Source organism: Aphis gossypii, chromosome 3 (assembly GCF_020184175.1).
Source record: "Aphis gossypii isolate Hap1 chromosome 3, ASM2018417v2, whole genome shotgun sequence".
NCBI lineage: Eukaryota > Metazoa > Arthropoda > Insecta > Hemiptera > Aphididae > Aphis > Aphis gossypii.
In genome coordinates, this window is record NC_065532.1 from 9959209 (window position 1) to 9982350 (window position 23142).

Sequence of the window (23142 nt, forward strand, 5' to 3'; positions counted from 1 at the left end):
GCAACGGAAATTTGCAGAAATATAACTGGCATACCTATAGTATAATATTACTTACGCTATTATTTTTCAAAGTATACAAATTTAAAAACCAAAATAATGATTATAATAAAAAAAAAATACGGGTATTATAATACGTTATTGACTGTACATACGTGCTTAATTGCTATTAACGTTAACTAGTGGGTTCCATTTATATTATGTCTAACTATTATTTATCTCGTATAGTCTCGTACAGTGTTACAGCATAAATTCTTGTCTATTAATGAATAATGTGTGTATATTATTAAAATATTAAATACAGATAGGCAATCGCTTACCACATAATCATTCTACGGTTTTTATCACTAAAAATATGTAAGCTAGCTTACTAAATAGGTATTTCAAACCAATTTCAGTAGTTTTAAAATCACTATCTGTTGAAATAAGTTTTCCAGTAAACACCACTAACTGTGACGTAGAATACCTGCAGTGGAGAACTATGTATCTGCAATTTTCAATAATTTTGCCACAACTAAATTTTATTGCGACTTTTCATTTTCAATTTTGATGTTTTGTGACTAAATTATTATCTTCCCACACCTTTATTAAACAAATAAATAATTAACAATAACAAGTTATTACAGTTAGTGTAAAATATATTTACTTATGCTAAAACGTGAAGGTTAAAATAGATAAATTGTTTTTAGACCTTCAGTTATAATATTTCTAAATTTCTATATAAAACAAATAAATTAATTTTTTTAGTTTTACATTATATTGTGAAAAATATGTTATATTTTAAATAATGTAATTTAAGTTAAATAGTATTCTGAATTTTTGGTTCACCTAATAAATATATAATACATACATTACATAGGTACATACGTAAAAATATGTATACTTAATCTTAAATTAATGACTAAATCGTAGTACACCGATAACAAAAAATTGACACGTAATATTAATAAACGAAATAAAAAAAATATTTCAAATCTCTGACTTAGAGTTTATGAGCAATTTTTATAATGCATAGGTATATATATTATTAACATTATTTTAATAAAATATCTAACTCAGATTTGTAGCTATACGATTTTCTAAAATAAAAAACAAACATCGGTAAGTATTGTTTATTAAACATGCATACAGGTCAAGGTCAAATAATCATTAAAGGCGTTTGGAGACAATTTATTTCATACTCTATATAATAGTATAATATGTTATGTACACACTACCTATATATAGTATATTATTTCTAGTTCGCCACCGTTAACCTTCCTTTCAATTAAATTTTATTCGAAAAACTCGTTCAGCAGAAATAAAATATCTATTTACTTGTACCGTACGATGGCTTGCATTATACACAGCAAGTATGCTTGTTCCATGCAATATAAGTGTATAATAATACTAATATATTATTATGAATACACACATCGGAAACGAGAAGACCTTCGTTCATGTTCAGTGATCGTCCAACAACGGTCAATAAAATAATATGCCAACAGCACCCGCATCGGAATCAACCAGAAATCTGATCAGATACATCGAAGTCGAATACTTAATTAAATAAAAAAAAACTATAAAAACAAAATATGTAAATAATTTGAATCATAAAATTGACTTATAACTTCACAATCGATGCCTTGAAATAATTAAAAAATAATAATAATATAGCCACACAGATATACCATTATAAATTATAATATTATATACCTACATAATATATACCTACCTAATAAAATATTTCTAAAAACCAAAACAAGACTGCCAAAAATGACAAAGTCATAGTATTATATCATAATAATATTAAGTGGGTGATTATTTTAAAGATAAATATTATACTTTAATAGTTTAATGAATATCAACATTTTTTCAATAATTTTAAATCATTATAATCTAACAATTCAAAAAAAAAAGTTGTTTTTATCGTTATCATTTTTAAGATTTTAATATTTTGAAAGACATCATACATTTTTAATTTCATATTCCAAAACAAAATATTTATTTTAAAAATGTCAATCTATCAAATTATAATTTCAAACGTATTTGTGTGATATGATCTGTTAATTGATGATAACATATTTTATTAGTTCAGTTATAAATCGTGTAAAATAACGTTCAAAGGATCAGAGAAAATAGGTCATAATAACTAATAAACATAATAAACAAAATAAAATCTATTACAAAACAGTATTAATTCTAATTAGATTTTAATCACAATTTATTAACACGATATAAAATATTGGGATTTTGCTGGGACCTTTAATATTTGGTCATTACGCCCGGCCATAGTACAATCGGTGTCATTAAAAACAATTTCTACCGATATTGTATAATGTTAAGTTTAGATTTACGACTTACGAAAAATATGTTTTTGTGGTTACTAACCTTTCAAAAAAAAAAAAACCGTAAACATTTTTTTAGTAAGCGGTATTTACCGAGGTATATAATATATCATAGTTCTACAGTAATGACAATAGCCAAGCGATGTGGGGAGCCATATTATGCCATAACTTAAATACCTACTTCAATTCTTTGATAATATACGATATGTATATGGAACGCGTTGAAAACAAAAACTTTATTATTATAACTATTCGGTTGGTAAAAAGTGAATCTTTTTTTTTCGCCGACAAATAAAAAACCGGTTTCAAAGTATGTAAGGATTCATGATGTTACGGATGTGCCGTCACACTGAGATAATATATCGTTATATAATTACGTATAAAATAATAAAGCGAAGGTAAACTTGATGCAGGTCAGGGGCACAATACATATTATGGTATAATATTATGGTGACTTTACCCTAGTGTTAAACTCATTTTATTATGATACTACGATAAAATCGCATGACAAGTATATGATAATATATTATATTATACAGATTAACGTCGCTGTAGTCTATAAGGAGACTGTTAAAACGACATATATTATTTTGTTGCATTTTACCGTTATTTGCCTATATACGTCCCATAGAAAATTATAATTTCCTTCGGCCAAACTCGTCAAACGTCGACTTACAATACAGGAATACAGGAATACCAATAATATAAGATAAGTCGGCGTTCGTTTATAATCTAAAAATGAGAATATCGATCGTAGTAAAATCCTCCTGGATCGTGTGTGAAATTTTCAACGAATGTATAATGACATTTCCATCGGAATTATTTGACGAGTTGAGGGGATTTTTCACTACGTGATGTTCGGTTACTCGAACGAAAAGTCGCGTCTCCCTTGACATTTTTTTTTTTTTTGTTCTCTACAATATTATATAGATATTAGGTGTCTATAAGTGGCAGCGTAACACCACTTGTGTAATATCATAACGTTAAAATAATACAAATCGAATTGAATGGTTTCTATTTTTAGAGACATCATCATCATCGACGTTGGTCAATATAACATTAATGTTTCGTATTGGTACGCGTCTGATGATTGGCAACACACAGCACGCGTAAAGTGACGAAGAGCTAAAAGAAAAGAAAAACTAAAATCAGCACTGTAATCTAGTGACGATGCATCAATTTTGTTGATATATACTCGTTAAAACCTCATATAGCTAACAGAAAAGAGTACATCAAATTTCAAAACGCGACAAAGTTCATTATAAAAGTGTCTTACACGGCGAATGACTTTTGATTTTTTTGTCGGCAAAGACCGTTGGGTTTTCTTGATATGACACGAAATTGGAGAGTTTACTATTACATTATATGCAGTTAATATTATGTATTATGAACAGTGGCGCGTTCAATTGGAAACGAACATAACCAGCATCAGTGCAAACATCAAACTCAACCGGAAATTATGAAAATAATAGCCTATTTCGCGGAAACGTATCAGCTATACTATATTATACAGGATGTTTCACCGCGAATTCGTCTATTATCGATGACTTACAAAAAGTTAAAAAGGAAAAAAAAATGTAAAATAATTCAATATATATTTAATTTTTTTCTGCATTTAATATTTTTGAAATATAACTTCGGATAATTGTTAATTTATTAGAAATAAGCAATATCGTTAAAATAAATAATTAAATTTGTTTACCCCAAGCTCAAAGTAAAAAACTAAAAATAATTTGTAACTTTCGTGTTTCTTAATTAGATACACACTAATAAATTAGAGATGGACAATTTAAACAGTGTTAATTAGAATGGAAGTATTTTTAAAGTTTACTTACTAATTGCCATTAAGTATTTAAATATAGTGCTGTAAGTTTAAAAGTTTAAACAATGCGAGACGGGCACTAATATAGTAAAAACAGCATACTTTACTGTAGTATATCGTGTAACGCAAACAGAAGTTTTCTTACTCATTATTATGTATTTTATTTACAAATACTCGATGCCCTTAAAGTATCTAAAATAATGACAATACACAAAACAACCTGAAATCAAAGCATAATAAACCCAATACAAAATATATATATACTTTGGTTTTAGATGAGTATTAATTTTCATTCCGGGATACAAAAATTATATTATTAATTATTATTTTAATAAAACTAATAACAATATTTTAATATTTCTAATAACCAATAAGCTGCATGTAAAGTTAATTATTATTTATATGCATGTGACAAAATATAACACAAGTATATAATTGAATAAAAATTAAAAACATATGAATAAGTAAATAACCAATAATAAGAATTGCAATACCCAAAAGCATTATTATATATTAAATAAATATAAAAAAAACTAGTTTTAACATGTAACCGTTTCTATAGGTAAATGATATTAAAATATTAATAAACACAACAATAAAAGTCAGTTATTTATTTTATTACAAAAAATACTAAAATTATTAAATTAATACAACAATTTTAGTATAAAAATATAAAAAATATTAACCCCACGGCCCACGTGCAAAAAAACCCGATACACACGTTAAAATTTAGGTAGTCAACATCCTAAGTATTATTGAAGGGTATCAATACCGGTTTTCAATAACCAATTTCATTTTGAATATACCAGATACCAATACCTGAATTCATTATATTTCGAATTCAAAGCCCTGACCTATATAAGACTACCTATATTGTTAACGATCATTATTAAAACACAAGCTAATATCGAATAAAGTTTATCGTCCAATATAAATACTCGAATATAGCTCAATTCGGGAGGGAGGCGGAGATTTTAGCTAATCTAACCCTTCCTGGCTGAGCCGCTTGATTAAAACCACATGCAGGAATATAATATACACAACGTGTTACTACTATTCATTAAAATCATATTAATGATTAATATTAATATCGATATTATTATCATCGAACGTTGAACAATACATTAAAAGAGCGTCTAGCCGACACATGTGTTACATTCGTGTTACAAACGTACAATACCGCGAATCTGTGTTAGGCGAAACGAATTTTTGCTTTTAATATTAGAATGATATTTGATCAAACGCAAAACTAAGAATATTATATACGACGTGTTTTTACGTTAATTTTTTATAATATTTAAATTTTTAAGTGAATTACGAGATATAGTATAATTTTACACTTTAAAAATACTCTAACTCGCTTGGGCGTTGACATTTCATAAAAAAAAAAACCCCATACAACGTTCTTACCTCTATTTTTATAGCAGGTCAATTCACTTTGCCGCCGAGCTGACAACATAAAATTGATTCTACCGAATGAAAATTTGCCATGTTATATATTATTTGTAAGACGGATACAACGAAGTCTGGTGAGACGACCTCTTATTTATATTGTGGAATTTGACGGTTTTCGACGAGAAATATTATTCTATAGTACCTATTTTGATATCTGATCAATACAAAAATAGCATAATATAAAAAAATACATCGCCTGACCACGTGATGTATAGTGTCAGTTTAAACAGAAAATTGTACTGAGTGTACAATATACCTTGTGTGTAAGGAAAGCTATACATCCCATTTAAAACGGGATCGTACCTTTTCCGAGTATTGTATCGCCTTGTCCCGACAAACTATGAATTGGCCGCTGTTTTCCCGTTTTTAGTAGATGGTATCGTTTTAATCCCGTCGTGTTTATATTATTTTGATACTCGCGCAAAAGAAAAACCTGTACACGCACTATAATAAGCACTGCGTATCTACACGAAAAAAAGATATTAAACAATATATTTACGGTTTGATATTATAGAAATCAATTTAAATTGTTATAAAGTACACTGTTTTTGTGTTAACGAGTGATGGCGATAAAATATATTCTATATTGTCAACGATACCGATAAGCAAGTGACATGTCGTAATGTACAATGTTAAAATATCATGAGCCCTCACGACAGTCATCCTTTGCCTCGTACGAGCAAACATTATCTCAAAAATATAAAAATCACAATACAATTTTCAAAAGTTTCGTTAAGTTGGGCCGAAATCGTATGACTCATTTGTTCAATTCTCGTGACCACTCTAAGCGTCTTCCCGAATAACTCGGTGGTCATGCCTCACACGAAACTAATTTCTGAACGGGCATTTTGTGACACATAACACCGCGATGTCTCTATTATATTAAAATCAGGCTGCAGGCGTGATCATACGATTCGACGTGGAGGTCGTTGACTTCAAATTAATAACACGATTTGTACAACGGCCCAAGTCCGCACTTTATCGAAGACTGAGGAGCAACAACAAGTACAATAACGCGTATGTGTTATATATACTCGCCCGGCGCGTATCTCGCAGACATTATATTATTATCGTAACTAATAACTATTTTTCGTTCTGAAAATTTTCGTCCGACAAATAGGTACCTCCATTCAAGGTTGTCATCATTTGTGATTTCGGCGTTCCTGCCTGCCTATAGTCGGTTTCAGACTTACGTCAACACACGCATGCACGACAGGTTGTTGCGTACGTACCAAATAATACTGTATAATATTATACATAGTATAGTATGCATTATTCCACTATTATAAATTCACAGTTCAATACATTATTAAGCATGATTATTGTTAACAATACGTTTAGAAAAAAAAACAATGACGTCATTTCCTGTGTACGATTAAAGCGAAACTTTTGAACAGCGCCTAATTATTATATTTTCCATGATGCTTGCAGATATATCGAAATAACTTTTTTCGATTTTAATTTCAATTTCGCTTATAGATATTAGTATAATTTCTGGTTTAAATATTGCAAAATGATACATTTATTATTTTAAAATTTATGATTTTTTCTATTTATTTATTATTAATTGTGTTTTAGATTTTTATTTAGATTTTAAACATAATTTTTATTTTAATTGAAATTTTAATTATCACTGCGGGTTGTCAGGCTTGCATCCCACTTATTTCGAACGTGTGACTTTATAATACTTGTCTAACAATACCATTAACTCTTTCAATTTATATTAAAATTACAAAGCGATGAATTTTTTTAATTTCAATAAAAATTATAAATGTTATTAAATTTTTTTTTTATGTTCATCTTGATATTTTAGAAAAGTTTTTAAATCATTTCAAGCTGTCAAAATGTTATATTCATAAATTGTACTGTACCTATAGTATGCTCTTATTTATAATTGCATCTCGTTTTAACCCCGACGAAATATGTCAGTATTTTTCAAACGGCAGCTATACACGTTTGTCTCAAGTAGTGATAGATAATTTATAAAACAAATACGCCAAAATAAAAAAATCATTTTTTTCAACCACCCACGGTCGTTAGTAAAGTGTCTCGCCCACATTTGTTTTCCACGAGCTTTCACAAAAACACGTAAATTTACCGCCACTCGTTATTTGCCCAAATATTAAGTACGTAAGGGTACGTACTTAATATTTGGTCGGTATATAAAATTATACGCAAAATATGTATAAATAAAGCAGATAATATATAACATACATGTAGATTGCCGCCTGCCGGTAACCGCTCGTTACCGACATGAATAACATGTACGTGTAAGAGCAAGCTATCTTTGTAAACCGCTATTAAGCCCTTGTAAATTCGTGACCACGACCCAGCTAACTGTCAAAAGCTCCAAATCCGCAGAGGTATTTACGTCGAAATCCAAAAAAATGACTAATTTTATACGCGTATATATTATTGTGTTTGAATATATGACTATTATTTGTCTATATATCATTCATCATTAACGTCTCGGAAATGTTTATTTTTCCAGAATTTGTAAAGATTTTTACAAAAAAAAACCGTGTTTTTTTTATGGTAATATTTTTATGGTTTTCATTAAAAATGTTAGTATCTACGTTATAACCTTACAGGTCTTTAAAGTTTGAATGAGTGGAGTAGACAAGCACTGCAGAGATACCTCACTATTGTTAGTTTGATCTACTACTCCGAACTCATCCGAAAAAGTAAAAAGTAAAGAAAAAATGTTAACGACTATAAGAAAAAGAGTAAAAATTTAATATTTTTCAAAAATGTTAAAGTTTTGTAAAGACTTCAAATTGTGTAAAAAAAAATATTTCGAAAAACTTTAGTTATTATGAGGAAAATTATTACTGTTTTTCTTTAAAATAATATAAGAATAATAAAATCAATATATATTTTGTATCATTAACCGTTTTGAAGGTATAATATCATATTTATATATTTTGGTCCGTTTTCATCAACACCGCTCTATATTAAAATCTATAGTCCGATGGGGCAGAAATCTAAAGAAGAATTGTGTGTTGTAGGATGTTTTATTCACTGCTATTACAATCGGACCAGATCATAAAAAAAAAATGAAGTTGCGAACACAAAACAAAGGTATATTATATTATAAGAAAACAAAACAAAGAAATATCCGGCACATCTTTTGAAATTACATTTGGAATAACCATTTTGGAATATTTTGAGAGAGATATAACAAAACAATATGTACACAGAAGGTGAAAAAACACCAGCACATTATTTTTCTCAATATTTAATACGTATATTATTATATTTTTTCTACATAATACAGGTACCCACCAACCTATATTCGAAGAATAGTAAACATCGCATCCAATTAGTATTATTTCAGTCGATTTACTTCCATCATTAAGGTTCAATAACTATATTTTATATATACCAATAAAGTAGTATATAATGTACATCTTTATATTAAAGTTATTTCATAAAAATATAATGTTGTATATGCTTAATGTAGTAAAATACTGTTATTTTATAATTAATAGTTCTCTTGAGAACATTCGCATATAAGATCGACCAGTTTTTAAGCGTAAATTTCCATAACAAATGATTTAAGCTTAATAAAAAATGTATGCAAAGTATACAAATATATTATAAAAACATATATATATATACATTATACGTATACACAAACAAAAAAAGCAAACAATACAGAATAATAAATTTAATAATATGACTTTTATGTTATTATCATTAATAAAAATGCTTAAAAAATAAAAATAAAAAAGAGTAAGTATTAATAATTTTTGCGTTAAAATTTTACAAACATTTATACAGATAGAAATCGGTCATTTATTTAACAATATTGATGCTATAAATAATATTTAACTTGAAGTTAAATGTGTTAAGTTATATTAAACTTAAAGGTCAATTTTACGTGCACGTGGACACGTGGTTTTCTTATGAGATTAGATATACCACCTAGCCCAATGGGCCCAATTATAATGTTTGTTTATAAGTTCAGACGGTAGATTAAAACTATAATAAAGTTATGAAATAAATACTGTAAAAAAAAAAAAGAAGAAATTAATTAATAGCAACTACTTCACCAAGTGTGTACAGTAATAAGTATTTGATTAAACTAAAATGAAAAAAAAATATATTAACAACTATAAAATTCCATTTAATATTTTATGAAAACCCCAACTTCATTTTATATTATTTTTTTTAATTCTATTTAAAATATTTTTACAAAACGCTAAAATAATGTATTATATCAAAGGTAGATTATAACTAGTATAAAAAAAACAAGTCAAACATTTAATTAGAATATATATATGTGTTAAATTGTTAATTATATTTTACTACACGGATCTATAAAATTTAATTAAAATCAAAAATAATTTTTAAAACTAATAAAAATAAAGCTTAATATTATTGATTGTGGATAATGATTGAATTTTTAATTATACAGTGTGATTTATTTTACTTACATAGTTTTGCATATCTGTATTTTATTTATTTTAACTTTAATACTACATCATTTCAATCTTCATTCTTGACAAATTCAATAAATACTTATTTAATAAGATTTATCTATGCTAAATTATAAAATATATTTAAAGTTTTGTGTATATAACAATTTTTACTCATCTGTTAAACATAATTTTTTTTCCACAACACTGCATTTAAACTCAAGTTTATGTACTGTTTAGTACATAAGAATGAGTGTTTAGTTGATTTGGGCTTTTTTTTATTTAAAATTATTTACTATAATAATTACTTGCAATTACCAAGCTTAATAAATTTGACGGTTCATTAAAGTTGAATGGACCAATAATACGGGTCACCTCTATTTTATGTTTAATATAATTAAGAATCCTCTAAACTTACATAAACGTCTGAGTGACTTGGTATGAGTATTCTTTTTAATTAAATAGTTAAAACTTAAAGTGATAAATTGTATAGTTACACAAAAACACAAAACATAATTATTTTATTTTAAATAAAATGCTTTAGTCCTAAGTGGAAAATTAAAATACACATAGTTTAATGAATCTAAAGCATTTCACGTGCCACTATAATGGTATTGAGGCACTAGAACCAAACGGTATAACGTTTTTATTACGTTCCATAAACTATTAAAATTTCAATCCGGACACCAAATGTACCTATTATAAACATTAAACAATTAAACTTTACTTATCGTTGAGTTAAAATAATTATTATCTTTTTCTCCATATTAATGACCGATAATAATATAATAATACGTGTAACTATAATGTTTAATTGATAATCGCTTTATGTGAACAAAATTACTTTGAACATAATTGATTAATCACAATAGTTATAATATTAATCCAATGCATATCGACTGTAATCGTGTAAAAATGATTAAGCTATGTACACGATATACATTATACATGATAAGTGATGCTGTAAAAAATATATTACTCGCGTATTATAGATTATAACCAGTATTCGTTTTACATTTCGTTTCTTTCAAAATTTTGTGAGAAAAATAAACAAGAAATAGCCGTAGGTACCTTACATCGATTAGTCGCTGAGATGGTCGTACATGGTGATTCCTTATCGCGGAACACTCGATGCTTCTTAACCCGAGCTGACCTGACCAAAAAGTTGGAGCGAACAGCTGCTATAGCAATCGGAAAATGGTAATTTTTACCTCATTACAGTAGATAAAAGCTCGTACAATACGTTATCTGCACCAAAATATGCAAATCAACGTATAAATAACTTACGCCACTTGTAAAAATAAGTCATGGTAATCTGCGTGACAGAAAAAAAATCAGAAATTTAGCGCTTGTGTAATACTCATCAAAATAATAAAATAGAAGAAAGGAAATTGCCAAGCATTGTGGTTGTCATTTATTTCTCCAAATTATGTCAGCGATTATTTTACTAAAGATATTTTAATGTCATCGGCTCCTATGATGACATCATTATGTAAGATATCGAAAATATAAGTGTTCAATACATATATTTGTCATTAAATATTTTGAGTCGAAAGTATAAAAACGTAAACACAGTGTACAATAATTTTGATAAGTTGAAAAATCGAGTAGATTACGAGTATAACTAACATGTTATATGTATTGTGTTCTTTTGTGATTTATTTTTTTCATGGATAAACATGAAATTTATGGTTTCACATTTTGTACAATTTCGGTTATTCATTAGAATTGGTGCTGTCATCGAAAAGTGCTTGTGCAATTGTTATCCAAAAGTATAAGCTCAATACTTTTTATATCCTGGTATGACATTATTTATATCATATCGTTGATTATAGGTACGTAATATTATTTAATATTTCACTGATCATCTATTTATCTCGTGCACATATGGGTCAAATAATTTGTCATTGGACACGTTTTACGTACGCGGCGGAGATTACAAATCCAGATTTAGTAAAAATGTAGAATTATTGTCAAATTCAAGGAATTCTACTTTAGTATCGATTGAGTCATAGGATTATTTAATTGTAATTACTTAATCTGTTTTATGTGCACATTGCACATATTATTATATTCATTAGTACAGACTCTTGAAATAGTGCTCTGGGGTCAAATCGGATAACAATAAAATCAGCAACTCGACTTCTTCCTAGTTGAGGTTTTTCCACTCACAACTAATTTATGTGCCACTGGATTAGGATTTTTAGTCCATTATTAGTATCATAACTTATTGTTACGATTTATAATCCACAATCCAAGCGATCGTAAAGTTGCTCTTATTTTGGTTTTGTTAGACTCGAAATAAACAATTATTTATCACTGTATTCTAAAAAATACATATTATATGTTGTTATTGCGTGAGGTAGCATAATGGAATTTATGTTAATGAACAACAATACATCAATATAATTAATACGATTTGAACAAAACATAGTTATGTAATACGGTTATTAACAGACAATATGGATGAAAATCATTAAAAGCAAATCATAACTATATTAGTTATTATTTCTATACAAATATAGAAACTATCGATTTTATAATTTATAATTTGTTTTCATATATTTTTGAAGTGACCTTTAGAGCCGTATTAAAATTACTTAAATTCAAGAGACCATTTTTTTTTTTTAAATGACTATAATTTTTTATACGGTAGTCACAGACCAACGGAAAATATCGTGATAAGCCGCTGGCGAGTAATTTATTTAAATGCGATATTTCATTGGCAACGTCGCAACATAACCAGATTTTGATGTCTGATCACAGAAATATTAAAGTTATCTTCTAATGCTGTTGTAGTCTAATAAAAGAGTTGTTGGATTGTAGTGTAAACGTATAGAGATAATTAAATGAAAATAATACAGTTTGTGGGTATCTAATCTACAACCACGGTTAGGATTTAAAGAACAAACGGGAAAAAGCATAACTATTATACAGTTTGATATTGTGTAGCGGTAACAGAATATCGAATAGCAATCACAATATAAATTTGATGACATTGTAAACGCCATATAAGGTTTACTTACGAACGGATATATACGAAATTTTCCGTCATGAATCAGACATATTGAGAAAACTCAAGTCTCGCCAGCTGCTTTTTTTCTCCGTGCCCGTCGTGCCTTCAAATCTCTCGATCAAACAGTAATCGTATCGTCAACAGTAATAATATTATATTAAAAATCTAAGTGGTGTACAATTCGATTAAATTCCAACAGAACGAGTCTTAAACATGGCCGTGAGTCTTAAAGTCTTATTTTTCAGGCCTTTTATTGTATGTCCGATTGAACGAAACGCGTCGTCAACAGTTTTCCACCTACGATTACGAGGCGAGAGCGAAGGCTCAACGTCGCGTCAAGGTAAAAAGTCCACATGTCACCTATATATTATTATTATTTATACATACCTTTCAAATATAAACAATCAGTATATTGTATCTAGAAAAATATTTTTTTACTATCAAAAATACAAATCTCATATAATTTTTGTAATTAACAAATATTAATAAAGTGTAATTGTTTTTGTATTTAAAAAGTTTGCAATACATTCGTGTCTTTTTTTTTATTAAATATACTAGTCATTATAAATCTGTGAAAGTTTTTGGAGTTATTTTTCGGTTTATTCAGTACCTACTGAAGTTCTAAAGTGTACATAACTAGATACATTTTATTTATAAAATTGAAGTTAAACTTTCGTTACCTAGTTAATATTCGCATGACATTTCTGCATGAAGAATTTAAGAATAATATATAAACATGATTTAGGTACTATTGTGTATTAACTTTGTTTCGTATATTGTATTATTATACTTATATGTTATGGTGACATATAGCATGTACATTGTACATAAGTTTGTAAAATCATCTAGATGTAACAACCTAGTTACTAAATTTAAGTAATTTAAACTTAACTCAATTATAATATCTCTAGACCTTAACAGCACTGACAGGGGTAACTTTATCACCACGAATATTTGAAGTACGTCAATTATATTTCAGGTGAAGTTTTACTTATTCATAAGCCATAATTAATATTGACTATATATTTAGATACATATCAAACGTAGTATACACAAGTATACGATAACACTAAACCAATGTGTATGGTTTAATTTTTAAATTCCTACTATAAATTCTTCGATAGTCAGAATATAATATCGATAATATAATTTATATTTTTATCACCTAAGATTTGTATTCATTAAAAATCTAATTTTCCTCAAATTTTATTTTTATATAAAATCATGTACATTTTATTAACACATAAAATTCATTTAGTCTCTAATTGTTTCTAATTTATAGAATTTTTTAACGTCACAGAAATATAACATTTTTCTGATAACACAAAAATAAACTGAAATGGTGTTGTGTTATGCGTAACAAAGAATATTTTTTATATTATACAATCACCTATTGGATAACCTACATATTGAATAATCATCATTTGTGCATCATCAAATTATTTTGAATGTATTTTTAAGTAATCATATGTGATATAAGAATTCTTCAATAAATTTTTAAAAAAAGCAAATATTTTATAATACTTAAGTATATTTCCTTAGAACACTATCATATTAATAATAATTTAATATTAATATTTAATGTATTAACTGGCACAACAGCCATTCAGCCACTTAGGTCCAACTACTATTGACACTACTTTAAATTACAAATTAAATTGCATTAGTCATATTCGTTTAAGTACTAATTCCTTTCAAATTAAAAATGTAATTGATAATAATTATTTTGGATATTGGTGACATTACCAAGCAATGATTATGTAATACATACAAGGAGCTGATCTGAAGTACATGTTATCATACATTAATTTGATAACATTAAAATCCAGAATTGAAAAAATCTAATTATTTTAATTGCAAAAATAATATTAAAATGTATAATATACACTGTTCATATTATAGTATACGACTAACAAGAATATTATAATATTTAAGAATAAATAAAATATGAATAAATTGAAATGACTAAATGCTCAAAATACAAAAGTTCAAATAATATTGTAATAGTAATATACCTACATAAATAGTAGGTATATAATAAACTGTTATAACTTTTAAACTCGTAGAAAATATATGTAGTTATTACTAAATAATTAACATGAGAGATGAGTAATAAAAATTATTTATATAAGATCTTCATTTAATTTTAAATAATTACAAAACACAATAGAGCATATTATTTTTCCTGTGTTTGACGTATACGTATTTTGTTATTAAACATTAATGTTTCGATATATTTTTGGTCATAAGTCATCACGATTTAATAGTACCTAAAATTGATTAATTATATTTTACACTTTTACAGTATAACTAAAATTTAATATATGTACATAAATATCGATTTACCATTAACTAAACCGTGGTCCCTATGACCCTATGTATAATATCATAGGTACCAGACTAACGAAAAACCTTCGGAATGTCTAATGGGATAGTCTGATAATTTATAGACGGACCTCTTTTGATTTGCATCTTACTATTTGGGTGGCTACCTAAAATTACATGGTTTTTTTTTATGTCATTTTTAATGTTTTAGGTCATTACACACGGAATGTGGAACAATAATAGATGTTATATTATTATTGGTTGATAAATGCTTTTCGATGTTATTCAATAATTATGCTTATAATTTATCTTTAAATAATATGTTTACTTTGAAACAACTGAACAAAATTATTAAACTTTAAATATTATTAAAAACGGTCCTTAACAAAAATTTTTATGAATCATCAACCCTTTTAAAATTTAAATTTAAAGTTAACAAGTTTAAAATCGGCAAACAAGCATAACATACACAGCATACCACGATAGTTGGAATTTAATAATTAGTTAAGTCAGTATTTTTAATAAATTCCATGTAATTCCTTTCATAAACAGTTATGCGATAAATACTTAAAAGTTAATTTTCAACAATTATTGGTAAATTATTCGTATAAAAATAATGTAAATAACGCATCATAAATCATATTTCATTAATTTTGGTGAATAAATTTTTACATTATATACTTCATAACTTTTTTAGCACTCGTTGGTAAAGTGTAGGTGTTAATGTGTTTTTCTTAAATTTTCATTATTTTCCTTTAAAAAAAATGTATTCATAAAATTGATTTATTAATAGTTATTACTGAAGTTTTTACTTAATAGGTATTAGATATTCTATGATTCGTTCACAAATTTAACATTTTAAAATTCAAGTACGTGTAAAGCTATTAATAGTATATAATTATGTATAAATGTATGTAAAATATATACATTTATTCATTTGTAAATACTTCAACGCTTAGGTATCTTAATAAAAATACTATTTTTTCTAGTAAAAATTAATTAAGATTATTTTTATATAAATAGTGATAACAAAATACGACTTTAGCAAACAAAGTTTTTACATTTTCCAAGATCACATCGTGTAATATACGTCGAATAGTAACTATGTATTTACCTAATTAAATTATTGGAATATTCTAAGAATAATATTATTAAATTACTCAAAATATAAATAAATAAATTTTAATTAATGAAAGTGTAACGTATGGATATAATATGTGCAGTGTGCACACATTAATTTAGACGATTCTATGGTATCCAGAAATATCAAACAAAAATATTTTTTAACATTAAGTGGTAATAAAGTAAACAGTGGTGATGTTTTAATGTAATTTATAGTTTTTATAAAATGAATAACAAAATATACTATTCGTTTTAAACAATTATAATTGAGCAGATGGATATTGTTTTCATTTTTTCATTTCGTTACACTACATGGCTCGAACTTCAATTACAAGGAAAAACATTTTTAGTGTACTAATTAGCTAAAAATATACTATTATTAAAAAAAAAATAAAAATGTGTTTCAATATAGAGAACTCGGAGTATAACAATTATTAGCAATAATTATTAGCATCTCTTCGGGGTATCGGAAATGTTCGTAGAATGTTTTCATTACCTGCAGTGGTTATCAAACAACTAATCTGTAGTTATATGATAACAACAACAGTAAGGATAGCGGTAATAACGATGGAATTTTAAAGTTGGTAAACAAAACATATTGGTAAAAATGGTCACAAGTTTAAATTTTTGTAATAATAACAGGTATATTGCATTAGAAAAAATAAACAAAAAGCACGCGGTATAATAGTATTAAACGACTTTTTTACACGTCATTATTTTTAATTGGACAAACAAAAGAAAAAACTTCTTGCACCATAAAATAGACTTGAATAATCTTCTACAAAATAATATTCTAAAAATTACCTATTTCCAAAGGTAAATATTTTTGTCTGACGATGCAAAAAAATATACATACTCAACACGTGCACTATTATAATAACCACTCAAATCGTATAGTGACGCGTCGTTGGCATGTCATTATGAAAAAAATAAACAAATATATAGGTAACGTTTAATTAATAATAATAAAATAGATACACCAGCATTTCAATAACCGAAGATTGCCAAGAAAAATCGTTAGCGTCTCTCTCGCCAACTCGTGCGGTCAAGATAAACTGTCGAAAAATGTTCTTTAAGTCGACTACTTTTAAGCGGAAAACCCGTCACGGATATGTACCGAAGTTTGGTACACGGTACACTAATATGTAATAAAAAATTTTCATCACTTCGCTCGAATTATTCGCTCGATGTTATTCTTATGGCGATTTAAAAATATCGAAAAGGCATGAGCACAGAATTCTATTTGATAAGATTTTTAATTTCAAATTGCCCGTCTACGGTCTACTTCTCTACTTCGCTTAGAATTTTTTTTTCATACCCTCATTGTTTATTGAATTCGAATTGAGGACTATATGCAGTAAAAAGCTCTCCAGTTTTTATAATTTATTTTTAAAATAATAACAGACGGTCGCTATATTCACAAAGCACTGCATGAAAAATATAGAATTTTATTCAGTCAAATATTTACCAATGTCACTAAGAAAATATTCTATTTACAATTTACATATTATATAGCTAGTACTTTTCTACGGACATTTCGGACAATATTTATAAAGGAAAAAAAATATACTTGTTATAATTATTTTTTGTATGTATTTGTTTTCGGGGAGGTCTCTAGAGACTTTTGAGAGGGCAACGATGTCAGCGCGGAACCGGAGATATACACACTGTAATGTCGCTTACCGTTTTTTCCGTGACGTGCACGTGAAACACGTTCGCACCACGTCCAACATGATGTCGCGGCAGCGGTCCGCGGCCAAGTGCGGCCGGCGACGGCGGTCGTCGGTCGTCTGCTAGTCTCACCCACGCGACGATCAACGCGACGAACCGGACGAGCGGCAGCGTTTCGGTTTTTTTTTTTTTATATAAATTTCTTTCTCGCGAACTGTTCACACTTTTCGTCACTCACGTGGCGACGGCGGCGGACGCGTCTTCGAGAAAATTAATTGGAAAACCGCTGCGAGACCGTTGCCAGCGATTATGATATCACGCGAGCGCCAACACGCACACACACACGACGACGGCGGTGGCGGTAGTAACCGTATGGCTAGTGATATTAGTGGTACTAAGTGGTAGTAGTGGTAATAATATTGTATTAGTTCCGTAGGTACATTATATGGTACAGTAGTTGTAGTATTGCAGTCGAGTCAAGTACAAGGTTATAGTGCGGCGGCGCTGCACGCACGGCAACCGGATTGCGCAACGTCACTTTTATTTTTCGTATCGGTTGTTATTAAAAACTATATTATTGTGTGTTTAATGTTTATATTACGGTTTGGCGCCTTCTCGTCGATTTGTAAAATATTGTGAATTCGACAACGGACAGCGACAATGCCGTTACACAGACGATCGGCAGCGAAACGGATGAGGTGGACGGTGCTATGATGGTATACGATCGGGGAAAATCAAAAAACCAAAAATCACGTCACGTATAGAACAAAAAAAAAAAGGGACACGAAAGACCGCGGCGATGTCGTCGCGATGACGGTCAACAAGTGTGTGCGCGCCGAGACCGTACGACTGAATACGGCTAAGCAGACCTGTTACCATAATAATAATTATTATAATATTATTATTATTATTATACGGCGATTTATCTCTGTTGTGAACGATCTCGTTAACCGTACAGAGTACACTGTACAATATGTGCAACAGTGATAACGTTCTAATATTAAATATTATTAGGTACTATATAATTATTATATATACATATCTTTATATTGTTTTACCGCGTGAGCATAAAATAGTACAACTAATAATCTTATCTCGGGCCCTCGTCTTCGATTGGCAGCGGGCGGGCGACCGAGCGAGTTGGAGACGTTATATTATTATTATTATTATTATTATTATGTTATTATGGACTTATCACCGTGTGCGGCGAATGCGAGAGGAGCGCAAGTCGTCGAAACATATAATAATATAAAAACACAGAGGGAGAAAGAGCGAGACAGTATAAATGTGCGCGCACTCGCATTCAGACACGACACCTACTACCTACCATACCATATTTGCGGCTCAGAGCCGTTCGTGAATCATCTACCTAAGGAAATTCCACGTGTACCGCGTAATGCGCCAATAAATTTGGACTTGTCGCTGTACAAAATATGTACTGTTTTAGTTGTACGATTATATTATAAATCATACTGTTTTCAATATATTTTGCACGATATTATACACGAGCTAGGCGCCACTGCAAACGTCACGCCGACGGTTCGAAGGTAAATCCTTTCCGCGAATCGTCGACTACAATTTTATTTGTTTATAAATTATAAATATTATATCTACGCATGTATTAACGCATAAGGTACAATATGATAATACACATATTATGTATACTTTAATCAAATAAAACCTATACGGTGTAGCGCGTTACAGAAGACTGACTGTATGTGTAATAAAATTGCGTAGGTAATTAAAACACGATAAAAAAAAAAAAAAATACAAAAATTAATCACACCGATGTAGGTTAGATAATATTATTGTTATAACTTATAATGTAATGTGTATATCATTTCGATAAATGGAAGAGTTTTATGAGTCGAATAGTGATTTCTGGGCTGGTGCTAGAAATTCACGTCATCGTTGTTATTGTGTAGTTAAGTGCTTGCAAACATAGTTGTGGTTTTTTATTTTGTTATGAAATTTCAAAATAAACTATTACAATGTTAATTAGTGTTCAACATGATAAATGTGTTGTATTAACTACCATGCCTATAGTATGACAATATTGAAACTGAAAATTTGCGAGGATTTTGAAATTTAATTAAAACACCGTTGTGTGTAAACATTATAATATAGGTGACGGTGCGATAAGAGTGTATACTCATCATAAAAAGTAATATTATTAATAAATTAACCATGATAAATTAGCTTAAACATGCATATTTAATTGCATGTGTTTATATTTTTTTTTTTTTTTGCTCATTGGATTTATTATTATAGAGTATAGATACCAAATAAATTAATTTGACAACCCAACTAATAGAAATGTGCAAATAGATAGATAAATACTTTAAATATTTATAGAATATTAATTATCTAAAAGTATTTTTACCTACATGAAATTTGAATAAATATATTATATAATTAACTTTTAGATTCTGAGTGATGAATGTATTGATTCTATAATGATTTGTGTTTTTTTTTTGTGTCTTTGTACAGCATAACTAGTCAAAATAATGCTTCAATTTATTGATTTATGAATTATTATTTATAATTATAATTCAGCATTACATAGATCAAAAGTAGTGTTGTATTTACATAATATGAAATTTAAAAATAATTGAAAATTGTTCTATGGCTTGACAAAAAAATATATTTCCATTACAAAAACTATAAACATCTGTATCGTTGCTATTGGCAACTGCGTAGTTTTGAAATAAATAATATTATAATACCGTCGATATCAAATTTCACAGTCTCAATCTAGTCTTCACTCGTGTGCACTATTAAAGTATTACAAAACATACATTTAATAATTATTTTGCAATTTTGAAAGCACTAAAACTTTACAACGTATATATTTATATAAAAATGCAGAATATTAGTATATCCGAAAACAATACTTTGTCTTCTACCTCTGCAACGATCTCGATAACCGAGCTCACACCAATGAAACCTCAAAATAGTCAAAAGAAAGAAGAAAGGAAGAAAAGAAGAAGAAAAGAAAGAAAAGAAAGAAAGAAAGAAGAAAAAAGAAGAAGAAAAAAAGAAGACTCGGCCAGTCAAAACGTATCCGGCACCACTATAACACGACCAAACGAATCAATGCCTAATCTAACGGTAGCGGCTTTAATAACTGATGGTGACACGGCCGCGATCCTGCAGGAACCGACCGCCGGTACTGTACAGCCGGTTTCAATTGAACCAATTGCATTTGGCCCGACGCCGATAAAATTGGAAAACAACGCCGGACTACGAAATCACGAACTTTCAAATATTAATACATCCGAAAACGAGATTTTGTCTTCATCTCCTGCGGTCCCGACAACCGATGAACCAACATCAATGACACCGGAAAATGGTAAGTTAGAAACAATCTCGACTAGTCAAAATGTATCGGCTACAACTATAAAACGACTTTACGGATCGTTGCCTAATTTAACATCGACGGGTTTAACAACTGCAGATAACGAGATCGACACGGCCGCGATCCTGCAGGAACCGACCGCCGTTAATGTACAGCCGGTTTCAATTGAACCAATTGCATTTGGCCCGACGCCGATTAAATTGGAAAACAACGCCGGTTTACGAAATCACGAACTTTCAAATATTAATACATCCGAAAACGAGATTTTGTCTCCATCTCCTGCGGTCCCGACAACCGATGAACCAACATCAATGACACCGGAAAATGGTCAGTTAGAAACAATCTCGACTAGTCAAAATGTATCGGCTACAACTATAAAACGACTATACGGATCGTTGCCTAATTTAACATCGACGGCTTTAACAACCGCAGGTAACGAGATCGACACGGCCGCAATCCTGCAGGAACCGACCGCCGTTAATGTACAATCGGTTTCCATTGAACCCATTACAATTGGCCCGACACCGATTAAATTGGAAAACAACGCCGGACTACGAAATCAAGAACTCCCGACCGCGGAAGTCTCCTCTGATCAGTCTGCAACAGTATCATACCGTGATGGATCGGGCGAACCGGACCTAAAGAGCCGAGATCTCGCCGGTCTTCAGAAAGAATTGTGGCATTCAATGCCGAATATAGGACTGCATTACACAGATAAGACGTCTTACGACACCAAAATCGAGTGTACTGCTTCGATGAAAGTTTCACACGACTCGTCAACTCGTAGCAGTATGACTGTGACAGAACCAGAGGTAACCCAGGTTAAACTTAAACGACGCTCGTTGTGGAAGCGGGCGAAGAAATTCGCCCGTCGCGTATTTTGTTGCGCTGCATGATATGGTCTGCAGTACATAGTATAGAAATTAATAAACTGTATATTTTACAGTGTTCAAACATGTAAGTTATCTTATAAAATGTTAAATACCTACTTGTACAGTTGTACTTGGTTTAAATAATTTTGTGAATCAAATTCTATTATGAAACTTATTCGACTATGACAATATAGTCATATTATATTACAATGTTCAAATTTTTAAATTATTTTATAAAATGTTATATTCTTGTACAGTTGTACTTATTATTCTTAAATCAATTAATTAAAATAATTTTGTTAATTATATTTTGCTATGAAACTTATTCGTCTATAATAATATAGTCATATATTACAATGTTCAAATTTTTAAATTATTTTATAAAATGTTATATTCTTGTACAGTTGTACTTATTTATTCTTAAATCAATTAATTAAAATAATTTTGTTAATTATATTTTGCTATGAAACTTATTCGTCTATAATAATATAGTCATATATTACAATGTTCAAATTTTTAAATTATTTTATAAAATGTTATATTCTTGTACAGTTGTACTTATTTATTCTTAAATCAATTAATTTAAATAATTTTGTGAATCAAATTTTATTATGAAACTTATTCGACTATATTAATAGTCATATTATATTACCATGTTCAAATCTATAAATTATGTTATTAAATGTTATATACCAACTTGTACAGTTGTATTTATGTATTTTTGAATCAATTAATTAAAATCATTTTGTGAATTAT

At 28.7% G+C, this 23142-nt stretch overlaps 1 protein-coding gene and 1 long non-coding RNA gene across 2 annotated transcripts in view; one reads left to right on the plus strand and one right to left on the minus strand.

Moving 5' to 3' along the window:
- The window catches only part of LOC126550666 (uncharacterized), a 33954-nt gene extending 13452 nt beyond the window's left edge, over window positions 1-20502 (minus strand). Inside the window, exon 1 of the long non-coding RNA XR_007604744.1 lies at window positions 18169-20502. This is a non-coding gene — a long non-coding RNA (uncharacterized LOC126550666). The remainder of the gene's footprint in view (window positions 1-18168) is intronic.
- Window positions 20503-21018: 516 nt separating this feature from the next.
- Window positions 21019-22410, plus strand: LOC126550980 (alpha-protein kinase 3-like). Its single transcript, XM_050203735.1, has 3 exons — window positions 21019-21508; window positions 21614-21841; window positions 21947-22410. The coding sequence occupies exons 1-3, from the start codon at window positions 21019-21021 to the stop codon at window positions 22408-22410; spliced, it is 1182 nt and encodes a 393-aa protein (XP_050059692.1).
- The last annotated feature ends 732 nt before the right edge of the window (window positions 22411-23142 follow it).

Coding starts and splice junctions, on each gene's coding strand:
- LOC126550980 (XM_050203735.1), top strand. CDS start 21,019: ATGCAGAATATTAGTATATCCGAAAACAATACTTTGTCTTCTACCTCT. Junction 21,509..21,613: donor ATCAATGACACCGGAAAATG/GTAAGTTAGAAA, acceptor TAACAACTGCAG/ATAACGAGATCGACACGGCC. Junction 21,842..21,946: donor ATCAATGACACCGGAAAATG/GTCAGTTAGAAA, acceptor TAACAACCGCAG/GTAACGAGATCGACACGGCC.